Source organism: Patagioenas fasciata, chromosome 9 (genome assembly GCF_037038585.1).
Source record: "Patagioenas fasciata isolate bPatFas1 chromosome 9, bPatFas1.hap1, whole genome shotgun sequence".
Lineage (NCBI taxonomy): Eukaryota > Metazoa > Chordata > Aves > Columbiformes > Columbidae > Patagioenas > Patagioenas fasciata.
The window spans coordinates 978,166-996,235 of NC_092528.1; the positions used below are offsets into that span (position 1 = coordinate 978,166).

The 18,070-nt window shown below is 50.5% G+C and overlaps 1 protein-coding gene across 1 annotated transcript; it reads left to right on the top strand.

Moving 5' to 3' along the window:
- Nucleotides 1–14,125: 14,125 nt before the first annotated feature.
- LOC139828588 (olfactory receptor 14J1-like) lies at nucleotides 14,126–15,040 on the top strand. Its single transcript, XM_071812304.1, has one exon. The coding sequence runs from the start codon at nucleotides 14,126–14,128 to the stop codon at nucleotides 15,038–15,040; it is 915 nt and encodes a 304-aa protein (XP_071668405.1).
- Nucleotides 15,041–18,070: the final 3,030 nt, after the last annotated feature.

Sequence of the window (18,070 nt, forward strand, 5' to 3'; positions counted from 1 at the left end):
GTGAGGAGACACCTTGTCCTTCCAGCACAGGGGCCTCATGCCCTCCTTGTCCCCAGCCCGGACCCTGGGAGGTGTGGGACCATAGTCCTGCCCTTGGCCTTGCACAGCCCCACATCACACTGTCCAGGAAGGGCCCTGGGCAACGTGGGAAGGACAGGATCTGCCTTCCCAGGTTGGAGGTCAGGGCTTGGCCCTTTGGTTAATGAAGCACATCCAGGTTTACTGATCATCAGAGCTACTTTCCATTTCGTTACCCTTAGTTCTGCTTCAATTTTTCTGCTCTAACCAGACCCTGGGGATGGTTTCTCAGTTGTGTCCCTCAGTGGGATTCATTAACATTACAAGAAACTTTGAAGTTTAGATCTGAGTTTGACTTCTTCAACTTGCCCTCAGTGTTTGAGGTCCATGGACACATCACCAAATCCACCGGAGGGGTCATTAAAGCACCTTGGGCTGCTCCTGTGCTACTGAGCTGGGCTGGGTTCCTGGGACAGAGGGAGCTCCTGGCAAGCGGCAGCGCTGCAGAGAGACAGCTCTGCCCAGGAGCAGCTCCTCTGCACAGCGCAGCAGGGCTGAGGGCTCTGCCTGCAACGGGAGACGAGCCAGAAAGAGAGGGGAAATGCAGTGTGGGGTGGGAGGTTTGCTGTGAGTTCAGAAGGAGAAAAATCTTCACACAGAGCAGGTCTGTGGCTGCACGTCATTGCATCTGCAAATCATGGTGGGATTTCCTGACACTGGTAAAACATATGAGACAGGTAAGTAAAACTATCAGAAACTTCTTTGTACAGCTAAGGAGAACATGCAGCAGAGCAGGGAATTCCTTCATAAACCATCAGCGGCAACTGCCTCCTGCTGAGGATGACTCCAGGTGTGTGAAGCTGTTTCTGCACCCAGGGGTGCCCAGGGCTGCCCTGCAGAGCAGGGTCCCTGCCAAGGAGATCCCCACAGCGCTGAGGGTGGAAGGAGTGACCCCTATCAGGGCAGGAAAGGTGCTTCTGCTGTGGATAGGGTGCTGTGTGGGTCAGAGCTGCTCACAGCTCCAGATCACCCCCAGCATTTTTCCAAGGGGATGCCTCAAGAAGATCAATGCAAGGATTACCAGACAGATAAGGAGCTTTCCTGAGCCTGCCTTTTCAGTTTCCTCTCCCAAGGGGTGGGGGGTGCAGGAAAGGATAAAATGAAAATGAGCTCTCATGCTTAAACAAGTCACTGAGACTCCTGAACTGCAACTCTGAGTGATCAGCACATCTGCCAGAAGGCTCATAACATCCCTTCACCACCCCTCTGCCTGTGCACAGCACCTGCATCACCTTGGTTGGACCTGTCAGCCTAGTCTGACCTGTCCTGTTTTCCAACCTGCAAACAGGAAGATGCCCCCAGGCAGTGCTCTGTGAACAGGCAGGATCTGTAGGGCCAGGGGAAGGGCACAGAGGGTGGGATGGGGTCTGTGAGCACTGACAGGGAAGAGACATGGACAGGGAAACACCTCCCAGGGGGAGAATCTCCAGGCAGCAGGGAAGTGATCAGAAATGGGACGAAACTGAACCTGGAATGGTTATGAGAGGGAGAACAGAGAAAAGTTCCTGTGATCCCCTGCAGTGCAGATCCCTCCTGTGAGCAGCCCCTTCCCTCCTGTCCCACCCAGCAAAGCCTCTGCCCTCAGGGCTGGGGGCTCCAAGGCATGAAGCAGCTCCTGTGCAGCCAGAGCTCCAGTTCCTCTGCAGAGCACAGGGGCTGAGAGCAGCTGCCCGGCAATGTTGGTGTCTGGGAGGTGGCTGCACAGCTGGGGAAGGGTGACGCTGTCTGAGTGCCCGGCTGCCTCTGCCCTGGCCTCTCTCACACCCACCCTCAGCGCATTGTCCTTCTTGCTCCCCTGCTCTGGGTCACTGCTGTTGGGATCTTGTTCTTGCTGTCTGGCTCTCTGGGGATGGCAGTTTCAGCTGCAGAGTCACAGCCTGATCTTGTGGGTCCTTTCCTGCAGGTGTGTCCATGGGAACACGTATCCCAGGTTTGCTCTGCCCTGTGGGGTGTGGGCAATGCAGTCTGTGGGGCTGGGGTGTGAGCTGAGGCTCCCTGAATCAAACGCCTTCATTAGGACTATTGGCTGTCTGCTTGCGGTTTCGTTCCAAGCTGTGAGCTTCGCTCCAGGATGCAAACCTGTCCTACAGCATCTGTGTGTTCTCTGAAAGCATCATAATGAAGGCAGAGGTGCTGATCTCAGTAGTGTCTGCGGGCTTTTCAGGGTGACATGGGAGTGTGATCAGTCTCCATCTCAGAAAGGTGCCAGCCCAGGGCAGCTGGAGCAAGAGAGGGGGACAGAGCAGCTGCCCTCACTCTGCACTGACCCACAGGCCTCCTCTGGTCTCGCAGGACTCGCTCTGTTCTCCCTGAGTGCACCAGAAATGCTGAGGGTTTCTGATACCCAAGAACACTCTCCAGGGTGGGAGGGCAGAAAGAGCTGTAGAAACCCCAAACCTCTCCAACTCAGTTTCTCAGGCCTGGGGATACAGATATTGACACTCCCTTCTGCACCAGGAGCGGTTCCATCTGACAAAGCTGAACCCCAGGACTGGCCCCTGCCCACCCAATCACACAGGGTCAGGCTGACTGCTCAAGAGCCCCTGGGCAGAGACCCTGCTCTTCATTGCACACTCATCAAGCACCGACGAGGGCTCCAGCCAGGACGTTTTCTTGAAAAAAGAAAAGTGTCTCTTTGTGGGAGGGTCTGTGGGAAATGCCTTTGGTTTGTCCCAGAGTAGTTTCATCTAAACCATCACTATATTTTCCTCCTATGACAGGTCCTCATGCCCACAGGCAGCAAATGTCCAACAGCAGCTCCATCACCCAGTTCCTCCTCCTGCTGTTCGCAGACACACGGGAGCTGCAGCTCTTGCACTTCTGGCTCTTCCTGGGCATCTACCTGGCTGCCCTCCTGGGCAACGGCCTCATCATCACCACCGTAGCCTGGGACCAGCACCTCCACACCCCCATGTACTTCTTCCTGCTCAACCTCTCCCTCCTCAACCTGTGCTCCATCTCCACCATTGTCCCTAAATCCATGGCAAATTCCCTTTGGGACACCAGGGTTATTTCCTACAGAGGATGTGCTGCCCAACTCTTTTTGTTTTTCTTTTTCATTTCAGCAGAATTTTTTCTTCTCACCATCATGTGCTATGACCGCTACGTTGCCATCTGCAAACCCCTGCACTACGGGACCCTCCTGGGCAGCAGAGCTTGTGTCCACATGGCAGCAGCTGCCTGGGCCACTGGGTTTCTCTATTCTCTGCTGCAGACGGCCAATACATTTTCACTGCCCCTGTGCAAGGGCAATGCCCTGGGCCAGTTCTTCTGTGAAATCCCCCAGATCCTCAAGCTCTCCTGCTCACACTCTTACCTCAGAGAACTTGGGCTTCTTGTGGTCAGTGCCTGTTTAGCATTTTCATGTTTTGTTTTCATTCTTTTCTCCTATGTGCAGATCTTCATGGCCGTGCTGAGGATCCCCTCTGAGCAGGGACGGCACAAAGCCTTTTCCACCTGCCTCCCTCATCTGGCCGTGGTCTCCATCTATGTCAGCACTGGCATATTCACCTACCTGAAGCCCCCCTCTATCTCTTCCCCATCCCTGGATCTGGTGGTGTCTGTTCTGTACTCGGTGGTGCCTCCAGCAGTGAACCCCCTCATCTACAGCCTGAGGAACCAGGAGATCAAGGATGCCCTGTGCAAACTGATGACTGATATTTTCCTGAAGCAAGTCTTCTCGTCAGCTTCTGCATAGCAGTTATAGAACAATTCGTTGTATTACATCTTCTCTTTTTGTGTGATTTGTTTGTTTCTTTGTTTGTGGTTTGTTTTTTTTTTTCTTTAATTTTGCCTTTTTTTTTTTTTTTTTTGTGATGGTGGTTTATTTTTAGTCACTAGAATATTGTCATCCCCTTTGTAATTCACTCTCTTATGTGCCTTTCTGTCTGAGTGGATTTTTAAATAAAGTGTTGTTTTTATGTGTTTAACCATAATAAAGACCACCACAGATATTTGGGAATATTTCCTGAAATCCTTACTCCAAGGTATTTTTGGAGCTGCAGGGACAGTTTGTGTGTTTGTATGGAAGGAAATGAAGTGCAGGTACGGCAGTGTCACTGGGGAGCACCATCTCTGGATCTTCGGGGGCTGTTTTTTTTCCACTTCCACAGTTTCCTTCCCACCCCTTGTGTTGGTTCAAGGCTTGAGTGCTCTGGCAGCTTGGTCACCATCCTGCTGTGTGTGAGACCTGTAACTGCAGGCAAGGACAGGCAATGGGCACTGCTGTGACAGAGCTGGCATGCATAATGAAGGGTGATCTCCTCAGGGCAGTGCCTGTATGTTTATGTGTTTTTACAGAGTTTCTCTCAAGAACAAGCCCAAGAAAGTTGCCCAGAGATGCAAACACCATTGTACAGCTGAGCAGTGTGTGTGCCCAGGGCTGGCACACAGCAGTGTCCCCTCACAGCCAGGCCTCCTGCCAGAGACCTGCAGGACCAACAGAGCAGGGTACGACTGGTGCCCGTGTGCACTGGACACCCCTTTGGAAGGAGCCTCAGGTCAATCATCATGCACTGGCCCCTCAGGACTACCATTTCTAACCCTGGCCTCCCACCTTAGCTCAGAGAGGTTGTTCTTCTTTCCATGAAGATACATTGAATGAATAGGTCTGAAGTCCATGTTGCACTGTACAGGTGAGTTGTAAACATGCACATCATGTATGTGAGGTGAGATGAACCCAAGCGAGCACAAATGCCATCAGCTGTTCCGTGGGGGTACCATGAAGGCCTGCTTCCTGAACTGGGATCTTCTTCCTTGAACCAAGGTCCATGTGTCCATTCCTCATGATGTGGGAAATCTGAGATGAGTACAGAGTATGTGACACACCAAAGGGATGAGATACTTCCCATCCTTTGAGTGTCATACCAGGAGGCCAGAGGGACACTGTGACTCCTGCCTCTGTGTGAAAAAGGGACAGACTCAGTCTCTGAACATCCCTGGGTGCATAAGGAGTCCACAAGGCCAAATCAGATGCGGATGCTTGATGGAACCCTGATATTTCTGTTTGTGACTCCAGGAGCAAACCCCATTGGATCAATGGGATTCATCTCAGCTGCCTTGGACAGGATCATTGCAAGTGCTCCAGTCTGCTACGTCACCCTCAACCGTGATTCCGGATTGTGCTCTCAAATGTGTCATAGAAACCAGAATGGCTCTGGGATCTTTAGAAAATGCAGACCCTTCTTGAAGAAGAGCAGGTATAGGAACTGGGAGAATTACAGGCTGGCCACCCTACCTCCCTCCTTGGGAAGGGGATGGGACATGTGGTCCTGAAGCCATTTCCAGGAATGTGAAGGACAAGGAAGGGACTGCTGAACCCAAATGGACAGGGGAAAGAAAGGCATGTCGTGTACAGGGTGTTTGGAAGGCTCAGACATGGTCTCCTTCTGGCCAGAGTGGTGCTGATGGGGCTCAAGAAGTGGATGCTGGGTGGGAAGTTGGCTGGGTGGGAAGTTGGCACAAATATCATCAGTGGTACGAAGTCCTTTGTGCAGCCAGTTACTGATGTCACCTCTCAGTGACCAGCACTTGGACAACACTGTTGAACATCCTTATTCTCATCTTCTATGACATAACACAGAGCACGAGAAATCACCCAGAAGGAGCTGGAGATAAGTCCATCTCCTTGTGTTTCCAGGAACAGAGCATGAGAGTGGAGACACATCAGTCAATGTATGGAAGTATCAGGGTGAGAGCAAGGGGAGGAAGCGAGATGAGTGTCTACAGCCTGTAGCGAAACAAAAGCAGCTGTGGGACAGTGTAGGACAACCTGTGGTGGAGATGGCAAAGAGCAGTGGCAAGGCTGGATGTCACCAAGAGAACCCAAGTCTTTGTCCCCTTGGCTGTGGCAATGGCCTCTGCCACCAAGGCCTGTGAGGAGACATGTTGTCCTGAGGCATTGGGGCACCTCATGGCCTCCTTGCGCACACCCCTAGGAAGGCTGGGAACTGTCACAGCATTGTCTTTCACTCAGCATCACACAGCCCACATCCCCCTGGCCCAGGAAGAGCCCTGAGCAATGTGTGAGGGACAGGATCTGCCTTCCCAGGGGCTGGGGGTCAGGCCTTGGCCTCTCTGCTTCACCCAGCTAAACCAGGCTTTTCTCAGCACCTCAGCTGCCTGCACATTTCCCTTTGTTTATCTGCCACCATGGCCTCCAATCCTCTGCTCTAACGAGTCCCTGGGGAGGCTCTGCTGGTACTTGTCCTCAGTGGAACTCATTAATACTTCAAGGTACTTAGTACTTTTTCTTCTGGCTTTGACTTCTGGAAAGGTTTGTGCAACCTCCTCTCAGCACCTGAGTAATGTTCAACGACTCAGCACCAAATGCTCCATGGGGCTCATTACAGAGAAGAAAGCTCTAACAAACCATGTCTCTTCTTGTAATTTCCTTCCAGTCTTGTACAGTGAATTAGAGAGCTTTCTTTTTGTAATCATGGTGAAAGATTTAAAGAGCTTCTAATAAAAATGTCTTTTTTATTGTAAAGGGTGTATTTTATTACTCTTCAGTTTGCAGAAGAGGTGACTGCAGCATTATCTGATGTTGATCCAGGGTCTCTCCTAAGGAGGTCTGGACTGGCTGGAGAAGCTGTCCCTTGAGCTCTCACACCGTGTGCACAACCTTGCTCCTCACCTCCCCAACCCCATCATTTCTCTCATGGCCTCCTGGGCCTTGCATCCCTTTTCCTTACACCAGACTTCTCCACTGCAGTCTGCAGCTGGATGTGCCGGCTCCTTTGCACCAGCTCCCACCTGCTCTCCTTGGACACCTGGCTGCACACAGCAAAGAGGGACTTTGCTTTACCTTTGAACAAACAAAATACAACTGATGAGAGTCATGATTTAAAGAAAACACACTCCTCAACTGTACGCCAAGGACAAACTGCCACCACTGAGGTTCACCTTCTCCAAGGCAGAACCATGAAAGAAATCTTGTAGACAGAAAGGAAATTATAAAATAAACACAATAAAAGAATTTGCTAAAGGCAGAATTAGACAGACTACTGAAAGACAAGGAAGCATTTAACTCCTTGAAGCTGAAAGCAGCAACTGGACTGTTGACAAGTGTCCGAGTGATCAAACCGTAAGAGGAAGGAAAACCCAGAGAGCAATCGCAAGTGCTTGTGTGCAGATCAGCTGCTGGAAATGGGACTTCAGACATGGTCAGTTTAGTTAGGGCAGGAGGAAATACCTGGAGGATGAGGGAGATCAGATGCACAGATAACAGAGAGAGTGCTGAGAAGGGAAATGTAGTGGAGGATCAGAAGTTCTCCTCTTGCTCTTAATGCACATCCTGAAAAGTCTCATTTTGATCTCATGGGAAAACACTTCTATTTAAGGTATTCAAAACAAAGAGAGGAGAATTACAACACCAACAACTTTTGATGTTTAAAGTTACAAAACACATTTCCTTCATCTACATCTTTCAATTGGTTTCTTTTTCCCTTCATTTTTAAAAAAATGTTCTCTAGATTTCTCTCCTCCCAAAGCCTCCAGCATTACGAAAGATAATCCTTGTGTCTTGCACAGAGTCGAAGGCACCAAACAATCCACTGCCATGGACTGTCAGTGCCACTTTTTACCCTTGGCACACAGTTAGTCCTGCTGGAAGCTGTTGGCCACTCTTGCCTGATGGAGGAAAGATGGATAAAAAGGTTAATTGAACTGTTCTCTGTTTAGATGGCCATGTTGACAGTGATCTAAAGAGATCTGTGTTATCTGTCTTTCTATATGATCATGAGGTAAATAATACATTTATGTGTTGGCAAATATATAGTAAAATATATATTTGTGTCCAGTTACTCAGCAAAATACATTTCCTACCAGCACTCTGAATCTTTCTTCTGAGGAAATGCTGCCTCCCAAGCCTCTGTGACTGGAAGCAGGAATCTGGAGGAGAACAATGCAGCAGTGGATGGGGATCAAGTCAGGGGTCACTGGAACTAACACAATCCTTTCCAGTCTATGGGACAGCAGGGGCAGCATCCCAGGAACTGAGACAGCAGGACGATGTCACAGGGAGGCCACTCTCCACCATCTTGGAAAGCTCATGGAGACTGGGGGGACTCCCTGACCACTGGCAGCTCTCACACAGTGTGTGCACTTTTCAAAATGGCCAGTGGGTGAGCAGGGGAACTAAGGGCTGTGCCCCAGAGCATGTCCACTGGGACCCCATTTCTGGGTGTCTGGAAGAGAAGGTGACGGGGTTTACCCAGGACAGGTTGTGCCTGTCCATCCTCTTTGCTTTCTGTGAGGAAAGGACAGGGTTGTGGATGTGGGGAGAACATTGATGGTCTGTTACCTGGAAGTCAGCAAGGTATTCAGCATCATCCCCTGTAGTTTTCTTGTGTCCAAGATAGGACATTATTGTCTGTGTCAGTGTGTAAGTAGATGGGCAAAAAGCCCACAGGAAAAGCCTTGAAAAATATTTGAGAAAAATCTACCAGGTTCCAGAGGTCAGAGCTCAGCCATTCTGGTGATGAACAAGCATCAAGGGCTGACATGGCATCAGAGCCACCACCACATGGCCCTCACCACCTGTAACCAGTGTCTCCAATTCTTTCCTTCACCAGCCTCCAGGGACAGGGACCTGCACTGGTTGTTTCCTTCACAGCTGTGTCAGCGATGGCCCTTCATGGGGTCCCACACACCCTCAGAAACTTGGGGTTTGCTTCTGCCTTTCACTTCATCAGAGGTTTGTTCATTGTTTCAGCATCTGCAGTTCAGGATCATGGCAGCAGAGGGCTCATTAACATCAAAAATGCTCTTAGAAGCCAATGCCCTGTGTGTCATTTTCCTAAAGGCCTCGAGTCTGGTGTGGATGATCAGGGAGATTTCAGAAACAGCCAAACAGAGACCATTTCCATAATAAATAGCAGTAAAGCCCAATTTCTTCTATTTCCTTCCCTGCTTTTCTGTCCCTCCCTTTCAAGAACAGGTGGTATCAGCATCCTCCACTTCATATTGATGTGGAGTGTCTCTTGAAAAAGACTTAATTTGTCAGAAATTTGGGTGCCCAAATCACCGTGTGAGTGAGGGGAAAGGTCAGGACACCTCAAGAGGAGTCAGACACCTCTGGACCAAGAGGGGGATGCTCCTGGGAATCTCAGGTGCTGTGCACAGCGATACTTGTGTTCAGGGAGCTGGTCAAGTGTCCAATCTCCTGTTCTGTAATGGTGTCTGAGTTTGCTCAGGTCACCCCTGACTTGAGCCCCATCCACTGCTGGGTGTTCTGCAGGCTTCTGCCTTCAGGAACAAAGTCCCAGGAGACCTTGCTGGTGAAGATGGAGGCAAAGAAGCCATGAAGAACCTCAGTCCTGTCTGATTCTCCTTTTATGAAGTTCAGCAGCAGGCTCATGTTCCCCCTGTCTGTTCTTCTGCTGTAAGGAAGATGTATCAGTTCATCTTGCTGCCCTTGCTCTCCCCTGCAGGTATCAAGTCCAGGGCAGCTTTGGTATCATCCCCACACATGTGGAACATGTTTCTAAATTCCTCATTTGCAGCTTCCGCTGTTTCCACATCCTGTGTGCTGCCTTTGTGCCCTGGAGCTCCATCAGTTCAGACGGGTAGCCTCATTACATAAATGCTTCTTTTAGTGCGTACTTGGAGAGATCATTGTTGTGCTTGGAGCAGGCTGTTCTGTAAGGATTATCAGATATCCTGAGCTCCATCAACCTTCAGACCGACTTTGATGTCACCACCTCACCCACCATTCCCCAGTACGTCAAAGTCTTCTCCTCTGGAGCCCACCAGCCTGTGTTCTGCTGCTGGCCTTCCTCCCTCCCCTCTGCTGCCTGGGACCCCACTGTTACCAGGTCAAAACAGCCAAGGTGAACACTGATGTTCACATCCCTCATCAACTCTTCCTTCTTGATCAGTACCAGATCGAGGTGAGTATCACCCCCTATTGGCCCACCAGGCAGACATGTTAGGAAGTTGGCCCAAGATCCTCTGGACTGTCGGCACCTGCAGCTTTGCCTGGCCAGTGACTGTCAGGGCACTTAAGTTGTCCATAGGAACCTGCTCATTGATTGGTGACTTCCTTGAATTGTTGACAGAAGATCATTTCCATTTCTCCTCCATGATCAAGTAGTTTGTAACATCTAACTGGGTTTCCATGGCAAAGGCTTGAAATTGGGGAGAGTGTGTGGGTGTGCTACAGTTGTCACCTCTCTGAGAAGACAACAGGAGTTTGAACAATGTCAGACAGAGCCGATTTCAGCTGCTCCAAGATGGACCCACTCCTTGCCAAATCTGAGCCACTTAGTGATGCTGGCAGCACCTCTGGGATATTGTTTTTGAGAAAGGGTAAAAAACACTGCACAACAGCAGGTGGGAGAGAGGAGGGAGGAAATGTGAGAGAAAAGCACTGCAGACACCAAGGTCATATCCCATAGGACCCAAGCAGGTCCCTCAGCAGGCCAAAGCTTGCTCTCCTGAAATCCTGCTCTTGGCCTTGTGATCATCTCCCAGGAGCCTCAGCTCCACTTTCCCATCCCTGAATGTTCCATCCTGACCAACTCTTTGTGGTTTGTAAGTGTGAAGTCCCACAGGGCACCTCACCCCACTGACTCCTCAGTCACCCGTGTCAGGAAGATGTTGTCAATGAGCTCCAACCCCTCCTGGATGGCTGGTACCTTGCAGATATTGGGATATCTCAGGTCTGCCATGAGGACACGGCCCTGAAAACATGAGGCTTCTTTCATTTGTCTGAAGGAGGCCTCATCTAATTCCTCTTCCTCATCACTGAGTCAGTAGCTGATGTCCAGTGACCACAACACTGCCCATGATGTTCTGCCCTCTCTTGCTGACTCCTCAACCTTCAGCTGACATTGTCTGTCCCCAGGCTGAATTTCATGCATTCCTGCTGTTCTCTCACAAGAAGGGAATCTACGCCTGTGAGTCCAAACCTCTGACATTATGAGTAGCAGACCCTCAAGACCCCACAGTTTCTCCAGGAGATGGAATGTGTAGTGTCCTGTAACTCCTTATCCTGTTATCTTGGGAGAGAAACCCCTATCAGGATAAACCATCTGCATGAAAACATTAACAGCTGAGCAAATGGAGCTTCAGTCCAGGGAGAGTCCAGCTCTTGTGAATATCTGGTATTCGCCCAGCAGAAAGCTCTGAAGCTGTACAAAGAGAAGTGACCAGTTCTGTATCAGGGTGGGACAATAACCCCATCCATGAGGACAGAGCAGGACCTGACACGCTGAGCAGTGACCCTGAGGAGAAGGGCCTGGGCACTCCAAGGTCCCCACACAAGCCCGTGGTGCACGCTTACCATGAACAAGGCAGCTGCACACGGGGCTGCATGAGGAGGAGTGTGGGCACACAGACACCTGGAGTTCTCATCCCATTCGGTTCAGCACTGCTGTGACCCCACACACACGGGGGTGTGCCAGTGTGCGGCTTCCCAGTTTGGAGAAGCAGGGAGGAACTGGAGAGTGCAGGGCTCTGCCAAGGCAGGTTCAGGACCTTGTGCACATGGTGTGGGATGCTGAGGGACCTGGGCTGCTTTGGCCCAGCAGCGCTGGGGAGGCTGCAGCAGTGCAGGAGTAGCCTGAGAGTGCTTGAAGGGTGGTTTCAGAGGTGGTGGAGGTTTCTTCAGAGTGGGAAGAGTTTGAGAAAGAAATAATGGCACAAAGTGCAACTGGGGAGGTCCAGACTGGACATGAGCAGAAAGGAATGTGACTGGAAGGGCAGTGCTGTGGTGGAGCAGGTCAGCAGAGGGAGTCTGCATCAGCCCAAGGCTTTGTGCTTCAAGGAACAGCTGGGGAGGATGCAGAGATCTCAGCAAAGGAAGGAAGATGCTCAGACAAGAGCAAGGTGGGGCAGCAGGGGGGATGTCTGCAGCCTGCAGGGAAAGAGGTGCAGGGGATGCCACAGCACAGGACAGGCTGTGGTGGAGATGATCAAGGGATGTAAAGAGGCTGAAAGCCCCAGCAGACATGAGCTCCTTCTCCCCTTGGCTATGGCTGTTGTCTGCACCTCTGAGGCCTGTGAGGAGACACCTTGTCCTTCCAGCACAGGGGCCTCATGGCCTCCTTTCCCCAGCCAGGAACCTGGGAGGTGTGGGACCATAGTCCTGCCCTTGGCCTTGCACAGCCCCACATCACACTGTCCAGGAAGTGCCATGGGCAACGTGTGAGGGACAGGATCTGACTTCCCAGGGCTGGGGGTCAGGATTTGACCTTTTGGTTAATGAAACACATCCATGTTTACTGATCATCAGAGACATCTTTACTTTGCTTTTCCTGACCTCCAGTTTTCTTCTGTAACCAAACCTGGTATTGTTTCTCAATAGGTTCCCTCAGTGGGACCCATTAACAGTACAAGAAACTTTGGAGTTTGAATCTGATTTTGACTTCTTGAGAAGTTTCTTTACCTTCCCCTCAGGGTCTGATGTTCATGGACTCAGCAACAAACCCACCAGAGGGGTCATTAAAGTGCCTTGGGCTGCTCCTGTGCTGCTGAGCTGGGCTGGGCTCCTGGGACAGAGGGAGCTCATGGCAAGCGGCAGTGCTGCAGAGAGACAGCTCTGCCCAGGAGCAGCTCCTCTGCACACGCAGCAGGGCTGAGGGCTCTGCCTGGGGATCTCAGGGAGACGAGCAAGGCAGAGAGAGATTAAAGGTGGTCAGGACTGGGAGGATGACTGAGAGCTCACTGGAGGAGATACCTTTGCAGCCCTTGCCATGGTAAGTCTCTGGGTACAGGGCAATGCAGCTGTAGCTCCTGGAGGCATCTCCTAAAACTGGTACAGGCACAGCTGGTGGGATCTGTAAGGAGGGGGCTCTTGTCAGGCAATGTTGAACAACTGTGAAGACGGGTGAGCACCCAGGGGTGCCCATGGTTGTCCTGCAGAGCAGGGTCCCTGCATCCCAGGGCTGTGCCAGGGCAGGGACTGTGCCGCCTGCCTGGGTCAGCACTCAGCCTGCCCGGGGAAATCCCATGGCAGCAGCGACCCCTGACAGGGCAGGCAGGGAGCTTGTGGGGTTGAAGGGTGCTGTGTGGGTCAGGGCTGCCAGAGCTCCAGAGCACCCCCACAGACATTGCAAAGGGTCCTTCTGAACAACAACATCAAGGCAGCAAAAGCTGCAAGGGAAGGAGTCTGTGCTTTCAGTTTTCCACTCTTGGTTTTCTGGGTGTGCAGTGGGAGATGGGGATTTCTTTCTCTCTTTGGAGAAGACACTGAGACCCCAGTTCTCATTAGGACTTGTCTGAGCTGCTCCTGAGCCCCTGCACACACAAAGCTGCCCCTGGGCAGTGCCAGGAGGTGTGAGCAGGACAGAGCTGAGCACACAGCGGGTGGGACGGGGTCTGTGACACTGACAGGGAGCAGATCCAGGGACAGAGACACAACTAGAGGCAACACAGACATGGACAGGGAGAGGGAGATGGACCAGAAATGCTGGGGAGGCGGGATTCAGGACCCCCCCTGCCATCCCCTGCAGTGCAGAGACCTTTCCCAGTGCAACCCCTGGTCTCCTCTCCTCCACAGCAGAGCCTCTGCCCCAAAGCCATGGGGTCCATGTCATGAATCTCCACCTCAGCAGCTGCTCCTCCAGGTGAAGGGTTCCTGGAACGTGGTACACAAAACATTCTGAAAGTACTTGCTCTACAGTGTCATTATGTGAGTGGCAGCAGCACAGCCGGGTAAGGAGAAGGTTCCACAGCCTGCCCGTCTGCCTTTTTGTTATTGCTTTAATTTCCAGGAACACTTCAGTGTCCTTCCCTGTTTCTCCACCTCTCCCTGGTGCTCTTGCTGTATGGGATTGGCGTGGGAGTGTGGTTCCATTCTTGTTCTGACACCAACACTGGAGGTCTTGCCCCAGAGATGATTCATGGAAACCAGGTGCCTAAGCTGTATTTTAAGTTGTGATGAAAGATGTTTCTCATTTTGTAGAAACAAAATAAACTGCCATATCCCTCTTTCAGGGAGGAGGTTTTAATGAGAAACAGCATGTTCATTTTGCTCAGAGAAGTCTCCCCTAATTTGTCACTGTCTTTTTCTCCTATGGCAGGTCCCCATGTTCACAGACAGCAAATGTCCAACAGCAGCTCCATCACCCAGTTCCTCCTCCTGCCGTTCACAGACACACGGGAGCTGCAGCTCTTGCACTTCTGGCTCTTCCTGGGCATCTACCTGGCTGCCCTCCTGGGCAACGGCCTCATCATCACCACCATAGCCTTGGACCAGCACCTCCACACCCCCATGTACTTCTTCCTGCTCAACCTCTCCCTCCTTGACCTGGGCTCCATCTCCACCACTGTCCCCAAATCCATGGCCAACTCTCTGTGGGATACCAGGGTCATTTCCTATGCAGGGTGTGCTACACAACTCTTTCTGTTTTTCTTTTTAGCTTCAGCAGAATTTTGTCTTCTGACTATCATGTCCTACGACCGCTACGTTGCCATCTGCAAACCCCTGCACTATGGGACCCTCCTGGGCAGCAGAGCTTGTGTCCACATGGCAGCAGCTGCCTGGACCACTGGGTTTCTCTATTCCCTGGTGCACACGGCCAATACGTTTTCACTGCCACTGTGCAAGGGCAATGCCCTGGACCAGTTTTTCTGTGAGATCCCCCAGATCCTCAAGCTCTCCTGCTCACACTCCTACCTCAGGGAAATTGGGCTTCTTGCGGTTTGTATATTAGTAATATTTGGGTGTTTTGTGTTCATCGTGGTGTCCTATGTGCAGATCTTCAGAGCTGTGCTGAGGATCCCCTCTGGGCAGGGACGGCACAAAGCCTTTTCCACCTGCCTCCCTCACCTGGCCGTGGTCTCCCTGGTTGTCAGCACTGGCATGTTTGCCTACCTGAAGCCCCGCTCTATCTCTTCCCCATCCCTGGATCTGGTGGTGTCTGTTCTGTACTCAGTGGTGCCTCCAGCAGTGAACCCCCTCATCTACAGCATGAGGAACCAGGAGCTCAAGGATGCCCTTAGGAAACTAATTTCCTAGAGTTTTCTGAAGCAATAAACTGGCCATCATCTTCTATATAGGAGTTTTAATGTAGCTAATTACAGGCCCTGCCTGTCAACTGGATTGTCTGGTGGTGTTGGTTGTTTTCTTATTGTGATAATGTCGTCATTCCCTTTCTAATTCCATGTTGGCTTTTCTTTTATAACTGTTGGCTTTTTAAATGAGCAGCAGTGCTCTTCTTGTCTCTAAGCAGAATAAAGGGCTGTTTAGTGACTTGTTTTTCACTATATCTATCCTGCAAGGGCTTTTTAGAACTGCAGAGATAGTTCCTGTGGGTGGGTGGAGGGGAAAAGAGCTCTCGCATGGGAGCACTGCCAGGGAGCACCAGTGCTTGGTCTTCCAGACCTGTTCTGGTTCCACTCCCACACTCTCCTTCTCATCCCTTGTGTTGGTGCAAGGCCTGAGTGCTCTTGCAGCTTGGTCCCCGTCCTGCTTTGTGTCACTCCTGTCAGCACAGGCAGGGACAGGCAATGGGCACTTGTGTCACAGAACTGGCCTCAGTAACAGTACTTCCACAAGGAAAAGTCATCTTCTTTGGGCAGTGCATAATGGTTTCTATCTTCTTGCAATGTTTCTCTCAAGCTTATTCCTACAAAAGTGTCCCACAGATGAAACACCATTGTATATCTGAACAGTGTGTGTGTGCAGGGCTGACACACAGCAGTGTCCTCTCACAGCCAGGCCTACTGCCAGAGACCTGCAGGACCAGCAGAGCAGGGGCTGGGCTGTGCCCCTGTGCACTGGACACCCCACAGAAAGAGCCTCTGGTCAATCACCATCGACTGGCCCTTCACAACCACCATGTCCAGCACTGACCTCTCACCCCAGCTCAGAGCTCTTTGCCCCTCCATGCAATTACACTGAATGAGTAGGTCAGAGGTTCATGTTTGCCTTGTACAGATGAGATGTGAGCATGCACATCATGTACGTGAGTTGACATGAACTCGAGCCAGCAAAAACACCATCAGCTATTTCTTGTGGTTCCATGAAGGCCTGTGTGACAGACAGTTTGGTGAGGTGACATCATGTTGGGACTAATATCCCATAAGGAACCACCAGAAAACAGCACTGGGATGTGTTTCCTAGAACCAATTTCCATTCCTAATGATGAGGGACATCAAAGATGAATGCAGAACATGGGGACACACCATGGGGCTGAGGTGCCTCCCAGCCTTTGGGAATAGGTACAGGAGCGCAGAGAGACACTGTGACTCCTGACTCTGTGTGTAAAAGGGAAAGTGTCTGACCCTGAATATCTCAATGTGTTTTAAGAGTCCATGAGGCCAGCTCAGATGTGGATGTCTGACAGAACCCTGATATTTCTGTGTGTGACTCCAGGGACAAACCCCAGTGGCACAGTGAGATTCATCTCAGCTCCCTTGGACAGGCTCATTGCAAGTGTCCCTGTTTGCTGTATCACCTTTGCCATCTCCATCCCATGCTGTTCTACACAGTCCTGCATCTGCCCCTCTTTCTCTGTGGGAAATTCTGGATTGTGGTCTCAAAAGTGCCAGAGTAATCAGAGAGGATCAGAGGTCCCTCAGAAAAGCAGATGTCAAACCCATCTTCAAGAAGGCCAGGAAGGAGAACTGGGAGAATGACAGACTGGTCAGCCTACGTCTGTCCCTGGGAGGGTGACGAGTCACATTCTCCTGCAGCCATCTCCAGGCAGTTATAGGACAAGGAAGGGATTGCTGAACCCAGATGGGCAGGGGAAAGAAAGGCATGTTGTGTACATGGAGTTTTGCAAGGCCCCAGACATGGTCTCCTGTGGTGGCCTTAGAGCAGATTGGGAAGATCTGGGATGCAGATGTGGATGTTGTGATGGGTGGGAAGTTGGCTGGATGACCAAGCCCAAATATCATCAGTGGTACAAAGTCCTGTGTTTAGCAATTTACAGGCGGCAACCCTCAGTGATGAATACTGGGGCCAACACCGTTGAACGGCTTTATTCTCCCCCTGTATTGTGTCATGGAGCACATTTTCAGCTCCTTTGTGGACAATGCAAAGCTGGGCAGAGGCCTAGAACAACCTCACCTGGTTGACCCTGTCTTGAGCAGCAGAGTGAGACAAGATGATGTTCAGGGCTCTCTTGAAACCTGAGTTATTCTATGATTCAATGAATCTTTACCTTGAAAAGGTGTTTGAAGACAGAATATGTAGTCCTTACCAGCTAAAAGAACAAATCCTGCCTGCAATTGCTAAACTAAAATATGTAAATCCTCTCCGTTTTGGTTGGTCTGCCCTGCTAACAAAGATAAAAGTGACTTTTAAAACACCTAAACAGAACCTGCAAAGAATTCTGTCCTTGCAGTGCAGACACTCTGGAGCCTGCACAGTTAGTTGAGTCTTGTTTTAGCATCTGTCTCTAGACTGTTACATAAAGTGTCCTTTAGCTGAACTTTTCACCTTATGCGCTCATATGCATCCCTAGAATAGGAAACCGGGGTCAACCCGGGACCCTTCCTCAACAATCATGCGTAGTGATAAAATGATTATGTAACCAACATACCAATGTGTAAACACTTGGCTCTTTAAGACTGCCAGGAAGGTCTGAATGTAGGGATAAGATTTTGTATATAATGGCTGTTCCTTTTCTATCTGATGTGCTGGTTTCATTCCAGCATCCAGATTTGCAAAACTCTGTAATAAATAATATCTTATTTCTGGGTGTGGGATTGGCTTTGCACTTTAGGTAGCGAATTTGCAACTAGCAACCAGGAAGAAAGAAAATAACAAAAAAAAAAAAAAAAAGAGAGAGGCATGGGAGCACATAGAAAAGTTGTCAACATTTCACATTCCTGTAAAGAATGCTTCTTCTCTCAGATCTTTAGTAGGAAATAGATTTGATCAATTTGATAAAACAAGCATACTTTTATCTAGGCAGGTCCTTGCCCATAAAGAGGGTGATGTATGGATATGGGATTATGAGGTCACTTTTGTCTCAGAAATTGATAATTGAGTTCCAAGACTTTGGCTGTGAAGGGGACAGTGAGGTCAGTTCTGTCT